Source organism: Periophthalmus magnuspinnatus, chromosome 6 (genome assembly GCF_009829125.3).
Source record: "Periophthalmus magnuspinnatus isolate fPerMag1 chromosome 6, fPerMag1.2.pri, whole genome shotgun sequence".
NCBI lineage: Eukaryota > Metazoa > Chordata > Actinopteri > Gobiiformes > Gobiidae > Periophthalmus > Periophthalmus magnuspinnatus.
In genome coordinates this window covers 417805-438832 of record NC_047131.1, presented here as the reverse complement: position 1 = coordinate 438832, position 21028 = coordinate 417805, and the positions used below count along the sequence as shown (strand labels likewise).

Below are 21028 nucleotides of genomic sequence, written 5' to 3'. Positions count from 1 at the left end.
TATGTTTAATCGCACATTGTGTAACTGCAGTCCCTGTCCGTTTGCCTTGAGCTCTGAGCGGGGGGAGTCTCCTTGGACAGCCTCCTCACACATGTCCCTGCCTCAGAGCTGCTCAGTTTCATTGTGATCTTACTATGGCCCGTTGGAGCGTCTGGCGCTGCCCGCTGGTGAAGCCTCTGTCCTGGGCAGAGGGGGGGTCCCCCGTGGGTGCCCGCTGCAGCAGCAGTTTACCTGTGGTTCGACAGCCGTACACAGAGAGTGCCAGCATCATCCGGCCCTTCAGTGAGGTCCCCGGGCTGTGGAAGAATGGATTGGCCAATCTCTACAACTTCTGGAAACAGGACGGCTTCAGAAACCTCCATCGCATCATGGTGCAAAACTTCAACACGTTTGGGCCCATTTACAGGTACGAAGGCTCCTCAAACCCAGCTTATCTCAGGACTTGTGTAACTGCTGATGACGCATTGTCTAAGTTATTTTATAAACAATACTTTATATGCCAAGGCCACACTGTGGCTCAGGCTATAGCATGTGGGCTGAGTTTGTGTGTTGTGTGTCAGAGAAAAGATCGGCTACTACGAGAGTGTAAACATCATCAACCCAGAGGACGCAGCTGTTCTGTTCAAAGCCGAGGGCCACTACCCCAAAAGGCTCAAAGTGGAAGCATGGACTGCATACAGAGACTACAGAAACCGCAAATACGGAGTGCTCCTCAAGTGTGTGGTATTGGTTAAAACATCCCTTTAAAAGCTCAGTCAGGGTTTGATACATGAAACAGTGGTGCTGTAGTTATGGGCAGCTTTTCTTTTAGTCCTACTTATGGGGGCTGTTTAAGAAGCCACATGTTTTTTCTAGCCAAACTCGGGCTAAAACGTTACTTTGCTGTAAGAATCAGATGGACAGGTGTGTCTTTGGCTGGTTATGTTCTTACTTTGATTGTTCTGTTTTTCTCTTCAGGAGTGGGGAGGACTGGCGTTCCAACCGTGTCATTCTGAATAAAGAGGTGATTGCTCCCAAAGTGCAGGAGAACTTTGTCCCTCTGCTTGAAGAAGTGGGCCATGATTTTGTTGCCAGAGTTCACAAAAAAATCAAGCGATGTGGTCAAAACAAATGGACCACGGACTTGTCTCAGGAGCTGTTCAAATATGCACTGGAATGTAAGAAAACTGGAGATAGTTTAAATCAGATGTGTTATTCAAACTGTTCTGTTCAGATCTTTATCCATGTTCTAGTCGTTTCTTCTCATTGAGCCTCTGAAGTTGTATTTGGAGTGATTCATGTTTGAGTAATCTTTAATCTCTTATTTTCAAGATGCCATTTTGTCGATCTAACCCCGTTTAACTTCCACCGGTACATGCTCACTGTGACGTATGCGCCTACTGTGACGTACATGTCCACTGTGATGTACGCACTTCTTCTCCAATTTCATTTTCTTAATCGGAGATGCGCGTAGGATTCGACGGCGTCACGTAGTCATTTTGGTACAAATGAAAAAAAATGTGCCGCACACTAGTGTGATGTGCAACTATCCATAGGGGGTGCTGACAGTATGCGGTGCTTTGTTGTGATGACGTTTACAGCACCACCACTCACCACAGTTTTCTAATGCAGAAGTCAGTGGACTTGTTTCTTTTATGAAGTTGTTTTAGATGAATATTGTAAATAAAAATGTGTAAATTATAACATAATGATCCACACATGTCAGAGATGAAAATGATAGAGACACAAGCTCAGGACTGGTTTAAATGTGATTCCTGGTCTGCTCCTCCCACAGCGGTGAGTTTGGTGTTGTATGGGGAGCGTTTGGGGTTGATGTTGGACTACATAGACCCTGATGCGCAGCATTTCATCGACTGCATCACGCTCATGTTTAAGACGACCTCACCCATGCTGTACGTGCCGCCGGAGCTGCTCAGGAGACTGGGATCCAAAGTGTGGAGGGACCACGTGGACGCCTGGGATGGCATTTTCAACCAAGGTATGTCTGTGTCTGTACTCACTTTACAGCTGATGTCATTCACATTCCCTAGAGGTGTGATGCAAACTAGGGACACTGCTCTGTCTGAAGCTCTGAAACTCAATCATCATTTTCTGGTTTCTGGTAACTATTAAAGGCTCACTTTAGTTGGAACTACAACAGGTGTGCTGTTAAACAAGTCCCTCTCAAATAACATTATAGTCACAAGCTAGCTAGCATTAGCATTAGCCAACAGTTTTTCAGTTAGTCTCTCTCATTTTTGTTGAAAAATCAAACTCCTAAACAGGACCATGAATGCTTGGATTGATCACAGGCTCCAGAAAATGTGCTATGTGAGTTTTCAGACAGTCTTGCAAACAGCCAAAGGAGTTTTAAATGTGTGCATTGTGTCACCATGGTAACTGCTGAACATTCCATACATGAGTGATGTCACTCCAGAGTGTCAGTTGGCTGTTTTGACCTCACACAGACAGATGGAGTGCAGTTGTCAGTATTTAAGTAAGCATTAGGCACGATGGTATTTTCAGAAGATAAAATGGGGACTTGTGGATGCAGATGAGGATTTGGACCTTTAGGAGCTGCTGCAGGTGTGAACAGGCTCCTCTCTCCATACATCTGACTTATAACTTGGCCTGTCAATGCCATACTGTGGAACATTCCAGATAAAGCAGTAACATCTCCAAGTAGACAAGAATATGGCAGAACCTCCACCAAAAAGATACATTGTGCGTCTTTAAATCAGACCTATTCTGCAAATGGACTTTTCAGAGCTTATAGTTATTTCCCCTCATTTAATCACCCGAGGTCGTATTTGGAGTGATTCATGTTTGAGTAATCTTTAATCTCTTATTTTCAAGACACCATTTGGTCGATCTACCCATGTTTTCACCTCCACATAATTACATGTTTACACTTCCATACAGCTGACCGCTGCATCCAGAACATCTACAGACAGCTCCGCCAGGACGCAGGTCAGTCCAAGAAGTACCCTGGAGTCCTGGCCAGTCTGCTGCTGCTGGACAAACTGTCTATTGAGGACATCAAGGCTAGCATTACAGAGCTAATGGCTGGAGGAGTGGATACGGTGAGCGACAACGGGCAAAATGAAAGACTGCCAGTCTTATTCATGGGGTTCTGCTTATACACACGTGGACAAAATTGTTGTACCTGTTGGTTAATGAAAGAAAAACTCACAATGGTCACAGAAAAATGAATCTGGCAAAAGTAATAATACACAAAAATTCTATGAGATTTGAAATGAAAGTCAGACATTGATTTTCAACCATGCTTCAACAGAATTATAAAAAAAAATTAATCATGAAACAGGCCTGGACTAAAATGATGGTACCCTTAACTTTATATTTTGTTGCACAACCTTTCGAGGCAATCACTGCAATCAAATGATTCCTGTAACTGTCAGTGATACTTCTGGACCTCTCAGCAGGTATTTTGGCCCACTCCTCATGAGCAAACTGCTCCAGTTGTCTCAGTTTTGAAGAGTACCTTTTCCAGACGGCATGTTTCAGCTCCTTCCAAAGATGCTCTTTAGCAGGGGTGCTCAGACTTTTTCAGTATGTGAGCTACTTTTAAAATGATCATGTCTGAAAAATCTACCACCTAATGCACATGTGTCAAACTCAAGACCCGTGGGCCAAATGTGGCCCTCCACATCATTTTATGTGGCCCTCGACAGGGTAAATTAAAAGGTATGATGGTCTTAAAATGTCATTTTATGAGATACACAGTTACAGAGCCATATTTTTACATCTAGGCAACTGCATCTACAATATTTGTAACTTGAAGAAGTAATAAATACAGAAACAGATAATTAACAAGTTTAAAAAAGTAGTTACATTTATTTTACATCTGGCCCTTTGAGAGCAGCCCTTTTGCTAATGTGGCCCTCAGTGAACATGTGCTTGACACCCCTGACCTAATAAAAAATGTTAAATATTTATTTGTAAATGTATTATGAATTCTGACATGTACAGTGCATTTTCATGTACCTTGCACAACGTCATGAGATAATACTGCACAACACAATTGAACTTCTTACATGTTCATAATTACTTGAATGATGATTACTGCTCTGATGACTTGCACTGAATGGAATCAGTGAGGGATGCATAGTTCGGGCAGTAGCTTCTGACAGCCAGGAGGAAAATTGCATTTTTCGTTTGAAAGCGATAACAGAGCTAATCATGTTGATTACGGTTTTGTCTTTTTTCTTTAATATATATATATATTTATAGCCATAAAAATCATGTTAAACGAAGTATCAGAATTTACAGCATTTTTTCACACAACTACTTCTATTTTACACATTCATCCGTATTTTTTCTTTTACGCATCGACTGGGAAAATCCCCGCAGCCCCGCGCTCTCATTCGTCACCGAGGGACAACAGAAGCAGATTACCGTAATGACGGTAAAATATTTAGATAGCCCCGTGTTTCCGCTTTGAGACGCCGTTTGAATTTACATGAGAGCACGACTGGGCGCGGAGTTACGCTGCTGGAAAGTCCGCAACCCGCTCTATCTGCGACGATAGGATCCGACTCTATAGGGTTAAACTAACTCGCGCTTGTTTATGCGTGTGCAGCGCCCATGATGTGACCTAGAGTCAGGTGTAATCTGACTGGTTGTCCTGTATATTAGTCATGTGACTGGATGGATGACGGGACGTGATCTACCCAAAATGCCATCGCGATCGACGTAATGAACACCCCTGCTCTATAGGATTTCAGTCAGGGTTCATAGAAGGCCACTTTAGAATAGTCCAATGTTTTCCTTTTAGCTAAAAACACCCAAGAATGGCTGTGTGTTTTGGGTCATTGTCCTGTTGCAAGACCCATGACCTGCGACTGAGACCAAGGTTTCTGTCACTGGCCAGTACATTTCTCTCTAGAATCCCTTGATAGTCTTGAGATTTCATTGTACCCTGCACAGATTCAAGACACCCTGTGCCAGATGCAGTAAAGCAGCCCCAGAACATAACACAGCCTCCTCCATGTTTCACAGTAGGGACAGTGTTCTTTTCCTTACTATGCTTCATTTTTCCTTCTGTGAACATAGAGCTGATGTGCCTTGGCAAAAAGTTCCATTTTTGTCTCATCTGGCCATAGGACATTCTCCCAGAAGCTTTGTGGCTTGTCAACATGTAGTTTGGCAAATTCCAATCTGACTTTTTTATGATTTGTTTTCGACAATGGTGTCCTCCTTGGTCGTCTACCATTAAGTCCACTTTGGCTCAAACAATAACTGATCTGACACTGATGTTCCTTGAGCTTGAAATTCACCTCTTTAGAAGTTTTTCTGGGCTCTTTTGTTACCATTCGTATTATCTGTCTCTTTGATTTGTCATAAATTTTCCTCCTGCGGCCACGTCCAGGGAGGTTGGCTACAGTCCCATGGATCTTAAATTTCTGAATAATATGTGCAACTGTAGTCACAGGAACATCAAGCTGCTTGGAGATGGTTTTATAGCCTTTACCTTTAACATGCTTGTCTATAATTTTCTTTCTATTCTCCTTAGTAACTTTTTCCTTTGCTTCCTCTGGTCCATGTTGAGTGTGGTACACACCATGTCACCAAACAGCACAGTGGCCCTATATATAGGCCCATTGACTAATTACAAGATTGTAGACACCTGTGACGTTAATTAGTGGACACACCTTGGATTAATATGTCCCTTTGGCCACATTATTTTCAATCTTTTCATTTTTGTCCAGGCCTGTTCATGAGTTTATTTTTTTTAAATAATTCTGTTGAAACAAGTTTGAAAAGCAGTGTCTGACTTTCACTGCTTAAATTTCATAGAATTTTTATTTATTATTACTTTTGTCAGATTCAAGTTATTTCTGTGACCATTGTGAGTTTTTCTTTCATTAACCGAAGGGTACCAACAATTTTGTCCACATGCGTATGCAGTTTGATGATTTTTTTTTCCCCCATTCAAACTATATATTTAGTTTGTTAATTGCTATGGCAGCTGCCTTTAAAGGTCCTACATGACACAAAACTGACTCTTGTAGCTTTAAGCCATGTTATAATGCTGTTCCCTCCTCAAAAACAGTGGGCGACAGTGGCTCAGTGGTTACTGTGTCATTGTCTTCTTTGGCCAGACACTTCACCCACATTGCCTAGTATGAAAGTGGTGGGTGCGCGAGGGGCCGATGGCGCAGATTGGCAGCCTTACTTCCGTCAGTCTGCCCCAGGGCAGCTGAGGCTACACTAGTAGCTTACCATCACCAAGTGTGGAAATGAATGAATAATGACTATAGTGTAGTGCTTTGAAAGGCTTTGACAAGACTGTAAAGAGCATTACATGTGTAGCCATTATTATTATAAAAACAGACCAGGAGTTGTGTCATTCACACCCTTTATTATTAGTCTGTCTACATCTCCAAAGCTCAATATGCTCATTTCCACCTTGTGATGTCATGAAGTGGTAGTTTTCAAGTTAACAGCTCCTTTTACCTTTAGTTCAGTAGAGATTGGCAATTCCAAGTCTAAAATTATCCAAATGATTCTAGTGAAGGTGTATGGAGTTTATAAACACTGTGGAACACTTCCTGTATTATAACATGATGACATCACAAGGTGGAACAGAGTGTTTTCAATGTGAGAGAAGAACTCTAAATATTTGTGTGTTGTGTGTTAAACATTGTGAATGAAACAAAACACAGCTCCAGGTCTGTTTGTGATGAGGAAACATGACATGGATGAGAAAATAGTGTGATTTTTGTGGTTTAATTTTCACAGATCCATGGATAGGAAAAATGTATAAATAACCAGTATTATTTTCTTGCCTGTAGACCTCCATTACTCTTCTGTGGACTCTGTATGAGTTGGCACGGCACCCAAACCTCCAGGAGGAGCTGAGGGCGGAGGTGGTCAAGGCTCGAGCGGAGAGCCAGGGAAACATGCAGGAAATGCTCAAGCACATTCCTCTGGTCAAAGGAGCGCTCAAGGAGACTCTGAGGTCAGTAACACAGTATGGGCACTGTGTCCAGTTTGGGATCGTTATAACTGTTCCACACCTCCCGTTCTAAAGTATTGATTTGATATAGAAAATCCTGGTTGGGGAATCCAAACATGATCCAAAAGCCAGTGTCACATTTCTGCACATTCAGCAGAATTATAATAGAAAATGGATTGTCTACTATTGTTATTTAGAGATTTAGTTTATCAAACATGAGGAACTATAGTCTCCAGGCTCAAGTTTGTGAGGAGTTCCCACAGATTGTATAAAGAAGTAGACTGAGTCAGCGTGACGACACCCATAGCAGGAGTGACCTTGGGGAAAGAAGGCGCCTGAGTTGTCTGTTATTGTTCATATCTTGATTTATGGACGCAGTGGTGAAATAAAAACCCCAGGATCATCAGAATCAGAAGACTTTTATTGCTATTGTCTGTGAACACAGTTCTCAAACGAAGAACTTACTGCGGTGATAAAGTGCAACATAAAAACACACTGAATAAATGCAAATACAAATAAGGGCATGCACAAAGTTAAAAAAACATATGCTTAAAAATAAAATAAAATACTTAGAGGTAGAAAACATATACAACAGCAGCATCAGAACAACAGTGCAAACGTGGCTTATTAAAGTGACCGGTGTTATAAAGTGTCCAGTTTTGTGCAGATATTACAAAGTGTTCATGAGTCAAACGGCAGAGGAAAAAGAAAGTGTTCTTAGAGGTTCTGGTCCTAATGGACCGTAGCCTCCTGCCAGAGGGAAGTGGCTCAAATAGTCCATGTCCAGGGTGAGAAATGTCAGCTCCTATACGGCCTGCTCACCCCCGAGTCCTGGAGACATACAGGTCCTGTAGAGATGGAAGGCTGCAGCCAGTCACCTTGTCAGAAGAGCATGTAGAGCGGGTTAATACAAACATTTTAAGGCCCAAATGACAACAGCAGCAAATGACAACAGTCTGACAGCAGCAGTTACAGAGAGCGAGGGGGCCACTGTTTTTCATTGACTCTTGTTCCAATTCACTTAACAATGGAGCCTGAAGTGCGGCCATGATCATTTCCTATTTGGAGCACAGTGGTTAGCAGGTTAGGTATGTCCGTTTATATATACAGTCTACGGGAGTTCCACAGTCAGTCTCTTATGTCTGCTTTTCTGTTGTCCTCCTCCACTGCTGGAAGAAGTACTCAATTCAGTTATTTAAGTAAAAGTACACAGCATAAAAATACGCAAGTAAACGTATGGCATGAAAAAATCTTATTACTCTATAATGAGCGTGTTCCTCTCATCCGCCGCCCATTCCCCTCAGTGCTCAGTAAGTTTGAACTCTGACCCTGCAGGTTACATCCAGTTGCTGTGAGCTTGCAGAGATATATCGCAGAGGACATCATCATTCAGAACTACCACATCCCCGCCGGGGTAAGTGCGTCCAGACTGCATGTTCTGTTAGTTTTGTCCTATGTCTGGACTTGCTGTGTCCAGACCCTGGTGCAGCTCGGTCTGTTTGCAATGGGGCGGGACCCTAAGGTGTTCTTCAGGCCGGAGCAGTACCTTCCATCTCGCTGGCTCCGCACAGAGACGCAGTACTTCAAGAGCCTGGGCTTTGGATTTGGGCCTCGTCAGTGCTTGGGCCGAAGGATCGCAGAGATGGAGATGCAGATCTTCCTCATTCATGTGAGTTTTAGAGTCTCATACAATGAAACTACTGTGATGTCACTAAAAAACCCCAAGATCCTGTAGAGCGGGTTAATACGAACATTTAAGACCAAAATGATGAGTCTGAAAAACTGTGTCCCCTCTCTCTGCTGCTGTCAATGTAAAGTAAATGGGAGCTGGAGTTGATGGGGCTGGAAGTGTGCCCATGATCACTTCCTATTTTGTGCGTCAGTTATGTCCATTTATATAAACAATCTATGATTTACAAATGACAGGATTATAGTCCCAACTGTGAAATTGATTTGGGCAGCACGATTTAAAATTAAATAACTTTTCAGACAGGTCAGATGAAAGTCTATCACCTGAATAAATAGAACATTATTATTAGATTTGATCACATTTTAAAATATTTGATGTATCCTTTTGATTATTATTTCTACTTTTTAAAACTCATATTATACACTACTATTAGAAATTCACCAATGATGCACCTCAAACCACATCGTCATCACATCTATAATGCCTCTCACTTGCTCATTTTGTCATTTCTGTTTCAGATGTTGGAGAATTTCAAAGTAGAGAAGCAGAGGCACCTGGAGGCCCGGAGCACGTTTGAGCTGATCCTCGTTCCAGACAAACCCATTATTCTCACACTGAAGCCTCTCCAGAACAGCCAGCATGTATAAGTATTTATTATTATACATATAATATATAATATATATTATTAAACTGTTATTACTGCTACTATTACTATTCTAAAGTACATGTGGAACTAATGGGAAACTACTTCTTTTTGACATGTTTGACTCAGAAGGAATTTATACAAAGACTTTAGGAAACCATCCCCTGTACCTCAACTGTGTCTCATTGAATAATCTAATGTATATTGTGTACAGCATTTTCAAATATTTCAGTAAAATGTAAAATAAAGCTTCTATATAATGCTCTGTTACAGGACATTATGTTTTTTGTTCGTGAATTTGCTTGGTTTGTTCATATTCTGTATAAATAAGTGGACTAAGTGACTGTGACGTCACACACAACATTCAGTCAAATGAAGCTCATCAAGGCTGAAGGTAACACCCCATCCCACCTACACCGCTGGTTTAGCAGGAAACGGGCGCTTATCAACACTGTCAATCAAACCTGTTGCTAATGCTGGCATGAGCAACCTCAGGGAAAGAAGGCGTCTGATTTGTCTTATTAATATTCATATCTTAATTTACAGACACAATATCCATCCATTTTCTTCCGCTTGTCCGGGGCCAGGTCACAGGGACAGCAGTCTAAGCAGGGAACAGACACAATAGTGAAATAAAAATCCAAGGATCATGTAGAGCAGGTTAATACGAACATATAAGACCAAAATGAGTCGATGAGTCTGACGGCAGCAGTTAGCGATAGGGGATACAGTTTTTACAGAGAAAGTAATTTGGAGCCAGAGTAGATGGAGCAGGAAGTGTGCCCATGATCCCTCCCATTTGGAATGTGGTGGCTAATAGATTAGATATGTTCATTTATATATTCAGTCTATGGGTTTGTTTGTAAAATGTGAAAGCGCTGATCAATGTGTAGTGATTAGGCAAGGCATAGTTAATTACTTTATTGTCCCCGAGGGGAAATTTGTCTTCACAGTCAAAAACACACAGAGAAAAACGCCATACATACATACAATGCCACACAAACACATCACATATATTGGACAAACACAAAGGCAGGTAATTGACATTGTAAAAGTGCATAATGATAATTAGAGTTCCGTAGTCTATAAATTGTTCAAGTTAATAATGGCTGTGGGTACGAGACTATTTTTGAAGCGTGCTTTGTTACATCTGAGAGTCCTGTATCGTCGTCCTGAAGGCAGTAGAGTAAAGTACCGGTGCAGTGGGTGAGTGTGGTCCTGTGTTATTGTCTGTGCTATACGAGTGATGGCTTTAGAGTTTAACTGTGACAGACTGGGTGTAGGGAGACCAATGATTTTTGCTGCTAGGTGGGTTATTTTTGTAAATGAATTACGTTTTTTAACTGTGAGCATGGTAAGAAAACATGGTGAGCAGTACAGTAGGACAGGTTGGATGATGCTGGTGTACAGAATAAGCAGTAGATGTGGTGAAACATGGAGTCCTTTTAACTTACGGATAACAGAAAGTCTTTGATTGCATCTTTTTGAAATGTCCAGAGTGTGAAAGTCAAAAGTCAGTTTATGATCAATTGTGAGTCCAAGATATTTGAAATGTTCAACAGTGTCTATTGTGATATTGTCAATACTGGTAGGGTCAAATATTCCAGGGCCAAAGGTCATTTCTTGTGTTTTCTTGAGGTTGAGTTGAAGATGATTTTCTTTACACCATGTGGTGAAGTGTGATACAGAGTTCTGATATTGTCCAAGTGATGTGCTGTCTGAGAGAAGTCCTAATATAGCTGTATCATCTGCATATTTAATGTATACTAGGCATGTTTATTTGTACAGCACAGTTCGTACACAGTCATCCAATGTGCTGTACAGAATAGGAATGACGTTAAAATCATAATACAACAAATGAAAACATAAATCTTCTTAAAATGAACATTAAAAGAGAAGAGGGAGAATAAAACCCTTTCAGTCATATGCACAGGTAAACAGAACCGTTTGAGCCTAGATTTAAACATTGTCAAAGTAGAGGCCTGTCTCACATCTTCAGGAAGACTGTTCAGGTTTTAGCTGCACAAAACTGAAATTGGGACTAAACCCTTACTATAAGTCCAAACTAGACGCCAGAACTAATCTGTACAGATCAGGTCTTGATCTACTGACCCGTTGTTTCAGCTTCCCTCATAACTTTGAGTTTTATTTATATTGCAGCTTGATGAAAACTCAATCTATATTACAAGAATCTTAGAAATTACCTGGGAATGACCTTTCACCTGCTGCTTCAGAATGTGACGTCCAGTCTCAGGTCTCTAATGTTCTGACCCAGTCTCTCTGTCCGTGATGTCGTCTCTTTTCTCTCAGAAGACCAGTCGCTGCAGTGTAATAGAGATCATGTGACTTTGCCTGACAAATCCAGACCATAGACTATGTAAAGTAAATCTGAAGTCACCACAGCATTCAGCTCCAAATGAAGCTCATCGAGGCAAGCAGTTACAAGGGCCAAAGCAAAGTTTCGTATTTGGAATTCCAACCACGAGTATCATAGCAACCAAAGAGCCAATCTGGAGAGAGGCTGTTGAATGTAACGCCCCCTCCTGCCCGCATTGCTGGTCTAGTAGGGAGCAGGTGCTAGCATAGACTGTACATATAAGTGGACATAGCTAACTTGCTCGCCGCCGCGTTCCAAATAGGAAGTGATCATGGCCGCGCTTCTGGATCGACTTTGGCTTCATTTCACTTTCTATTGAAAAACTGTCGCCCCTCTCTCTGTAACTTCTGCTGTCACACTCTGTAAATTAAGATATGAACATTAATAACAGACAAATTGGGTACCTTTTTTCCCCCGAGGTCACTCTTGCTATCGTTAGGGTTTGATTAACAGTGTTGCCAAGTGCCTGCTTCCTGCTAAATCAGAGGTGCGGGCGGGATGGGGCGTTTTTTATACAGTTTGTGGTGATGAACAATTTACCTGAAGAAAAGTAATCTTATAGAATGAATGAACAAATTGGCCCCTATAACTGCTAGCCTCAATGAGCTTCATTTGACTGGAGCCGAACGCTGTGGGTGACATCACACTCATTTCCTCTCAGTTACACGGTCTATGATCGGGACCCATATTCGATACCAGTATCGGTGCATCCCTGTTTGTGTCTCATGTGTAAACCTTAGACTACTGCTCTGGGCAGAGATTGTAATTTTGAGCGTAGAGTGAGCGAGCACCGCTCTGCGTGGGCCGCTTCGCATGAACTGCTCTGCGAGGTCGCCCTGTGTCCTTCAGTAGATTACACTCTCCTTATCAATGACCATGAACCAAACGTTTGAAGCGTTATCACACACCACAGACTGAGGCTAGGCTTTAAAAACATGACTGAGCTTAAAAGCACAAGAACAAGGTCCTGAAACAGCTCCAGAGTCTGGATCTGGTCATTGACTGTGGAAGTTACAAGCGCGGTGTTATATATTGAGATATATATATATATATATATATATATATATATATATATATATATATATATATATAGTGTGTGTGTGTGTATAAATATTGATGATGATGATTTGGCTGAGGGAAGAGAGGGAAGGTAGCCCATAGCAAAGATACTGCGCAGAAGAGGTGAGACTTATACACATGTAGGAGGACAAGAGAGGCTTATACAAAGACAACAGGAGAGGAGAGGCTTATACACATGCAGGAGGAGAGGAGAGGCTTATACACATGTAGGAGGAGAGGAGAGGCTTATACACATGTAGGAGGAGAGGAGAGGCTTATACACATGCAGGAGGAGAGGAGAGGCTTATACACATGCAGGAGGAGAGGAGAGGCTTATACACATGCAGGAGGAGAGGAGAGGCTTATACACATGTAGGAGGAGAGGAGAGGCTTATACACATGCAGGAGGAGAGGAGAGGCTTATACACATGTAAGAGGAGAGGAGAGGCTTATACACATGCAGGAGGAGAGGAGAGGCTTATACACATGTAAGAGGAGAGGAGAGGCTTATACACATGTAGGAGGAGAGGAGAGGCTTATACACATGCAGGAGGACAGGAGAGGCTTATACACATGTAGGAGGACAGGAGAGGCTTATACACATGTAGGAGGAGAGGAGAGGCTTATACACATGTAGGAGGACAGGAGAGGCTTATACACATGTAGGAGGACAGGAGAGGCTTATACACATGTAGGAGGACAGGAGAGGCTTATACACATGTAGGAGGACAGGAGAGGCTTATATACATGCAGAAAGAGAGAAGAGTTTCACAGTTGTGGAGCAGGACGTGACTAAGCTTTTCAGGAAGCAGAATCCCCGTAAGGCCGCGGGCCCAGACGGTGTCTCTCCTTCCACCCTTAGACACTGTGCTGAGGAACTGGCTCCTGTCTTCACAGACATTTTTAACACCTCCCTGGAGTCATGTCACGTCCCAGCCTGCTTCAAGCTGTCCACCATTGTCCCCGTCCCCAAGAAGCCCAGGATCACTGGACTTAATGACTACAGACCTGTGGCGCTGACGTCTGTAGTCATGAAGTCATTTGAGCGCCTGGTCCTGCACCACCTCAAGTCCTTCACCTCCCCCCTCCTGGACCCTCTGCAGTTTGCCTACAGAGCCAATCGGTCTGTGGACGACGCCATTAACCTGGCCCTTCACTTCATCCTCCAGCATCTGGACTTCCCGGGAACCTACGCCAGGATCCTGTTTGTGGACTTCAGCTCTGCATTCAACACCATCCTCCCTGCTCTGCTCCAGGACAAGCTCGCTCAGCTCAACGTGCCGGACTCCACCTGCAGGTGGATCACTGACTTCCTGACAGACAGGAGACAGCGCGTGCGGCTGGGGAAGAATGTCTCGGACACTCGGACTATCAGCACAAGAGCTCCACAGGGCTGTGTACTTTCTCCCCTGCTCTTCTCCCTGTACACCAACTGCTGCACCTCCAGCCACGACTCCGTCAAACTGGTTAAGTTTGTGGATGACACCACCCTCATCGGACTCATCTCGGACGGCGATGAGTCTGCCTACAGGAGGGAGGTGGACCGGCTGGTGTCCTGGTGCAGCAGCAACAACCTGGAGCTCAACGCCCAGAAGACAGTGGAGATGATCGTGGACTTCAGGAAAGTCACAGCCCCCCTGCCTCCCCTCACCCTGACGGACTCCCCCATCACCACTGTGGACTCTTTCCGCTTCCTGGGCACCTGCATCACCCAGGATCTCAAGTGGGAGCCGACCATCAGCTCCCTCATCAAGAAAGCCCAGCAGAGGATGTTCCACCTGCGGCAGCTGAGGAAACGCAAGCTGCCGGTCCAGATGATGGTGCAGTTTTACACTTCCATCATTGAGTCCATCCTCACCTCCTCCATCACTGTGTGGTTCGCTGGGGCCACTGCCAGGGACAGACAGAGACTGCAGCGCATTGTGCGCTCTGCTGAGAAGGTGATTGGCTGCAGCCTTCCATCTATACAGGACCTGTACGTCTCCAGGACTCGGGGGCGAGCAGGCCGTATAGCAGCTGACACCTCTCACCCTGGACATGGACTATTTGAGCCACTTCCCTCTGGCAGGAGGCTACGGTCCATTGGGACCAGAACCTCTCGCCATAAGAACAGTTTCTTCCCCTCTGCTGTTTGTCTCATGAACACTTTATAATATCTGCACTAAACTGGACACTTAATAACACCGGTCACTTTAATAAGCCACTTTGCACTGTTGTTCTGATGCTGCTGTTGTACATATTTTCTCCCTTTAAGTATTTCATTTGATTTTTTTAAGCATATCTTTTTAACTTTGTGCATGCCCTTATTTGTATTTGTATTTATTCAGTGTGTTTATGTTGCACTTTTTCACCGTATCAAGTTCCTAGTTTGTGAACTGTGTTCACAGACTATGGCAATAAAAGTCTTCTGATTCTGATTCTGATTCTGAAGAGACTTATACACACTTCCTCCAGCCCCTCCGGTGGGACCCCAAGTTGTTCCCAGTCCAGCCGAGAGACAGTCGCTACAGCGTGTCTTGGGCATGAACTCGGATGGGACATGAACACCTCCTCAGGGAGGTTCCAGGAGGCATCAGGAACAGACTGTAGGCTAAGGGAGTGCCCAGCTCATCCAAACTGTATCCAACATCTTCTCACCTTTCGGTCATTACCCAAAGTTCATGACCACAGGGAGGGTAGGACCAGAGATCTAAACCAGGACTAAACCAGGACTAGACCAGGTGTAAACAAGGACTAAACAAGGTCTAAACCAGGTCTAAACCAGGACTATACGTAAGGGGAGGTAAATCAAGAGTTTTGCCTTGGAACTCGGCTCTTTCCTCTATAGAAATCCTCATGACTTGAAATAGTGTAATCCGCTGTAATGATCGTGCACTGTTTCACCACCAGAGGTCGCCCCAGCATTGCCTCTGGACGCTATATGTCACTGGGGGATCACGTGGTTCTGACTGTCACTGAATTCTACAGTGAAAATAAATCTCATGTGGAATTTTAACCATCATCAGTGAAAGAGACGATGAGAAAGTGGCGCAATACAAACATTACTACTACTATGATACTATTATTTTATCTCATTGACTGCGTCTTGGCCAAACCGTTCCGTCAATCCGAGCAGCTGTGTGTGTGTGTGTGTCTGTCTCTGTCTGTCTGTCTGTCTGTTGCTGAGGAGGGTCCTCGGGGACTCACGGTGCAATTGAGCGTCTAATAGAAAGGTCGAGGACAGTCATGATGGAAATGAAACATGTGGGGCCCAGAGGCAGTGGCCCACATCTTAAACCTGAGCCGGAGATAAAGGACAGGTCTATATCAGCCTGTTCCACATTATACAGCGATGCTCTGGTCTTACTACAGTTTCAGTTTGTGTTTTCATCGTGACTAAGGTCACACTCACACTAGGCCTTCCCGTGCCGTGCAAGGGCCCAGTTCGTTTGCACTCACAATGGACAAATGTACCGCGCTTTAGGGTTATCTTGCTCAGGCGCGGTTCGGTTGGGCTCATGTGGCTCCCTAAGCAGCAGGTTCATGCCGCCTCCCCCGAAGCAGCATAAACACTGCCTCACTGTGACACTAATGTTAATCATAAGTTCTACCTCAGTAATATTTATTTTTGTATTATGTTGTGGTCTATGACTTCTTATTTAAGACCTGTGCAGGTGCATCTTTTGTTGTGTTTTGTCTTTTGTTTGTATTTGTGTTTTTCACTGCATTTGAACGGTTCTGTGAATTTATTTCACTTTTGGGGGCTTCACTAATTTGGATGTTACAGGAGGGATGTTTTGCCCCGCCCCCAACTCACAACAGTAATATTATCAGCCTATATGAGCACAAAATCTGCCCATATGTTTTTTCACATCTGATTCTGATTGTTTAGAATTAAAGATGGGGATGAGGATTTTATTTTGATATTTTGTGGAGTCTAAAACATTGTGAACCTACTTCTTCTCTGTCACAATCCAAATAGTTAAGATTTAAAAGTGCTTACACAACAGTTATTTTATCTAGATTGGACTGAAACCGAGCAAAGGGTCATGGGACATGTAATTCTCTTTGTTCTGTTTGCTGGTCTGTAATTATACAAACATAACAAAGACTTTTGACATTGTTTTCTTTCACTACTTTACATTATTTTTGCTCTACCATTTTTTTCTACTCTTCAGAACACACCCACAAACCAAACCACACTCTTTTATTTCATTGTGACTGTGACCTCTGCCTCCACTCCTCTCTCCTCTCCTCTCTCTCTCTTTTGTAGCTCTTTCGCTTTCACACAGGCGTACATTATCCCCCCTCCCCACAACTCGCTCCAGCCCACAGCCCCTGATCTCCATTGCTGCCTGTGCTGTACCGGCTGAGGAGTTGTCAGGCAGTGTGTTTCGCCCACATGGAAAAATCGTAATTATCTTTTGTCTTTGTCTAAGCGTTAGTGCATTAGCATAACGACACTGTGTCCTACCTGTGCAGCTCCAGACCTGCTCATGGCTCTGGTGTTTGCAGAAGCCTCCATAAAAGCCTAATGTTTGAAAGTTCGGGATGAATCTGAGCTGATCCGAGGCTTCGACCTTAGTAACACAAGCTCATATTTCAAACACAAACAACAGAAGAGAAGGGGATGGTTCAGTCTGAGTCACCAAGGATTCTCTTTGGTTCATTTTTTGTGGTTTTGTTTTGCTTTAGAAAGGCCCAGGTCTTAAAATGTAAAATTATGAGGAAAGGCTCTGCGCCACTTTGAGCACCTCATTGGCAACAACGCAACCCAAACTACCACACACGTCCTGCCTGTAGAGTTTATGTCTACACTATGAAACCAGAACATGTCATTGAAGGAGTAAGTGTAAATATTACGTAAATATTTTAATAAATGTGGATTTTCAAATGCAGTTTCAGTATCAGTTGTTGGACGGTGTGTTACTTCACTGAAACCAGTCCAACAATAATTGAAAGACTGATGAAAAATGAACACAGATCATAAACTTTTAGAAAATATGAAACAAAACAAAACAGACAATCTCAGTAATGAAAATTGTAAGAACCATTTTTTTGTGTGCTTGCACCACCAGACACTGTGTGGCACTGTATTTCCTGTTTAGTGTTTGTCATTGTGCGCACTTAAGGGCTAAAGTTAATCTAAGGATGTGTGAGTGCTACAGAGACAGAGTTTTTGAGTTGTGCTGGTTCTTTCACTAAACACATGAGTGTGGGGCTCTGTATCCACTTGTTCGAACATCTTTAAACTCTGTCCAGGAGCAGGTGGCACAGGGTCAGGGCTGACCACTATAAAAATGATAAAAATGACCAAACTAGTGTAGGTCCATCACTGATTCTCCCCCTGTTTTGCAGTGTAAAGTAAATATTAGATTATGATTTCAGGCACGAGGCTGTGTGTGTTTCATCTGAAACACAGAGAGGCTCAGTGTCAGAGGTCGCACAAACTCAAGGGGGATTTAATCCCACATCCTGATGCAGAGGAACGCTCCAAATAAAAACAATGAACGACTCCATCTGTTTCCCTGTGCCCCGCCCGTCTGTGTCCCGCCCCTCACACACATCAGTGTTTATGTATGTGGAGACATCTGTGTTTGTGTGCATGTTTATACAGTCATGTGGGGACTCAAACCTGTTGACTTATGTGTGGTTAAACTTTACATTACTGATGACTTTAGAGGTCAGACGGGGTTCAGTATTTTGGGTAAAAGGCAGTAGGTTGTTTAGCCCAGGCTCCAGAGAATGCAGATACTGGGAATAGATAATGTCCCCATAAGACATAATGTCCCAATTTAGATCTGAAGTGAGTGTGTCTATTCACTATTTATTTATTTATTTATTTATTTATTCAAGAAAGGGACAATGCACATTAATAAACACCAGTAAAAAATACACGTGTAAATGTGCCAAAGTTAGCTGCACAGCTAATTTTCATTCGCAGTCCCTCAACATCTAAAACAGGACAAGAGACAGGACAACACAAACAACAATCAAACAACTCCACAGATCACAAAAAATTCACAATCCATATGGTTTAAAGTGCCTATTCATAAATGTGTATGTGGCTAAAGTGCTTCCAGTAATTTTAAAGTGCTGTAGTGTTCTAATAATAAGTTAATTTAGTTTAAAGCCAGTTCAGTTCAGATGTGTTAGTCGTCTCCTGCCGCTGAGAGACGACCAAGACACTGGAGTTTACAGAGGTCCTAAAACATTCATACATATATACATATTTACAATCAATGTTCCCTCTAATTTTTCACGATTCTGAGCAAACACACAAACACCTTGAGCGGTCCCATGGACCACTGTGAGCAACATCAGACGTGTGCACTGTGGTCATGCTGCATCGCATCCATCCAAGTTAAATGGTTTATTAAAAGAATCAAATTACCGCATTTACATTTCTGTTATAAGACTTTTAATTAAGTGCTTTAGCCACTTATACAATGAAAATGACAAAATCTTGCTCATGTAGTATGTTAATGCTATTGGAAGTATAAATGTTTTATTTTAACTATGGCAAAACATGAGCTTCCAACCAAACCAAGACAACTGTAAACTCCAATGTTGAAAACACACTTAACATTTTATGATAAAGCTCTGACTTGAATCATGAGTATAAGCCATTGTGTGAAGCTTTTGCTGTGCACTGAGTGAGATTGTCCTACTGTGTCTGGGAGACAGTCCGGTAACTCTTGTCGTTAACTAGTGACAGTATTCAATGACCAATACACACAGAGAGGAATCTGTATCTGCACACCCAGCTGCTCTATTACTGTACATTTACATAACATATCAAAACACAATATAAAATGTGTATTTGTATATAAAATATATTCAAAACAAGTGGTATGGGTCAAAATAAATATATATTTACAAACCACACACTGCAAACAGTGAACAAACACGCACACTTCAAAATGTAAACAAACACACACAAACTAAAAATACACTGGACATGTGACAGAGGTAAGACACTTCACCCAAGTGGTGTGTGCGTGATGACTGGTGGTGGTCAGGGGGGCGCACATTGGCATTATCTAATGCTAATGATTACACATAATACACATTTGACCCACAATTAAGTCAACAGCAGAATAAACCACGCTTACCGATCAGCGTTTACGCGTGTGCGTGCGTGCATGCGTGCGCATATGTGTGACTGGCCCCTACCTGAGTGTATCCCTCATCTTTTTGTGTCCAACACCCTCTCTGTTCCCTCTCTTCTCTCTCTTTCCCTTCCCTCTATGCTCCCTCTCCTCTCTTCCCTCTCTGCTCCCTCTCTTCGCTCTCTTCTCTCCCTTCCCTCTCTGCTCCCTCTCTGCTCCCTCTCTTCTCTCTCTCCTTTCCCTCTCTGCTCCCTCCTTTTCTCCCCTTTCTCTCTCACTTCCCTCTCTGCACCCTCTTTTCTCTCTCTCTATTCCGTCTCTGCTCCCTCCCTCCATTCTCTTTCTCTCTTCCCTCTCTGCTCCCTCTCTTCTCTCTCTCCTTTCCCTCTCTGCTCCCTCCTTTTCTCCCCTTTCTCTCTCTCTTCCCTCTCTGCACCCTCTTTTCTCTCTCTCTTCTGTCTCTGCTCCCTCCCTCCATTCTCTCTCTCTTCCCTCACTGCTCCCTCTTTTCTCTCTGTCTCCCTTCTCTCTCTCTCCCTCTCTTCTTTCTTTCTCTCCCCCTTCACTTTCTGCTCCCTCTCTTCTCTCTCCCTTCCCTCTCTCCTCTGTCTCTCTCTCTCTCTCTCTCTCCCTTCCCTCTCTTCTCTCTCTCTCATCCCTTTCTGATCCCTCTCTTCCCTCTCTCCTCCCTTCCCTCTCTGCTCCATCTCTTCTCTCTCTCCCTTCCCTCTCTCTCTACTCCCTCTCTTCTCTCTCTCTTCCTTCCCTCTCTGCTCCCTCTCTTCTCTCTTTCTCCTTTCCCTCTCTGCTCCCTCTCTTCTCTCTTTCTCCCTTCCCTCTCTGCTCCCTCTCATCTCTCTCTCTCCCCCTTCCCTCTCTGGTTCCTTTCTGTCCTCTTTCTCTCCCTACTGTTTCCCGTATTGTTCCAGGGTAGCCCGCTGTCTCAGAGGAGCTGTGTGTCAAAGTGCTGGACACCACTGCACGCCGTTGGACGCCACTGGACGCTGATGGGTGCTGATGGACAGCTATAGTGCCGTTTGTGCCGAGCTACAGTCACCAAAAACACTCAAACTAATTTCTTCATGTGTGAATAAAACCGTGTCGAGATGGGCCTGGATCTGTGCACTGTAAAATCAAGAACATTTATGTTATTTCCATAAGAATCTCTATTATAAGTGCTGAGTATATACTAGGCTTATTTAATCAATAT

General features: G+C 43.3%; 1 protein-coding gene across 1 annotated transcript; it reads left to right on the top strand.

The window, feature by feature from the left end:
- The first annotated feature begins 53 nt into the window (after nt 1-53).
- Nucleotides 54-9295, top strand: LOC117372438 (cholesterol side-chain cleavage enzyme, mitochondrial). Its single transcript, XM_033968253.2, has 9 exons — nt 54-406; nt 561-716; nt 958-1157; nt 1775-1978; nt 2902-3062; nt 6795-6961; nt 8294-8372; nt 8436-8627; nt 9167-9295. Exons 1-9 carry the CDS (start codon nt 135-137, stop codon nt 9293-9295), a joined length of 1560 nt encoding a protein of 519 aa, XP_033824144.1. The 5' UTR covers nt 54-134.
- Nucleotides 9296-21028: the final 11733 nt, after the last annotated feature.

Bases quoted from the DNA above. Each gene is read 5' to 3' on its own strand.
- LOC117372438 (XM_033968253.2), top strand. From the start codon at position 135: ATGGCCCGTTGGAGCGTCTGGCGCTGCCCGCTGGTGAAGCCTCTGTCC. The intron at 407-560 runs GTACGAAGGCTC...GTTGTGTGTCAG, and splicing joins ACGTTTGGGCCCATTTACAG to AGAAAAGATCGGCTACTACG. The intron at 1,158-1,774 runs GTAAGAAAACTG...CTCCTCCCACAG, and splicing joins GTTCAAATATGCACTGGAAT to CGGTGAGTTTGGTGTTGTAT.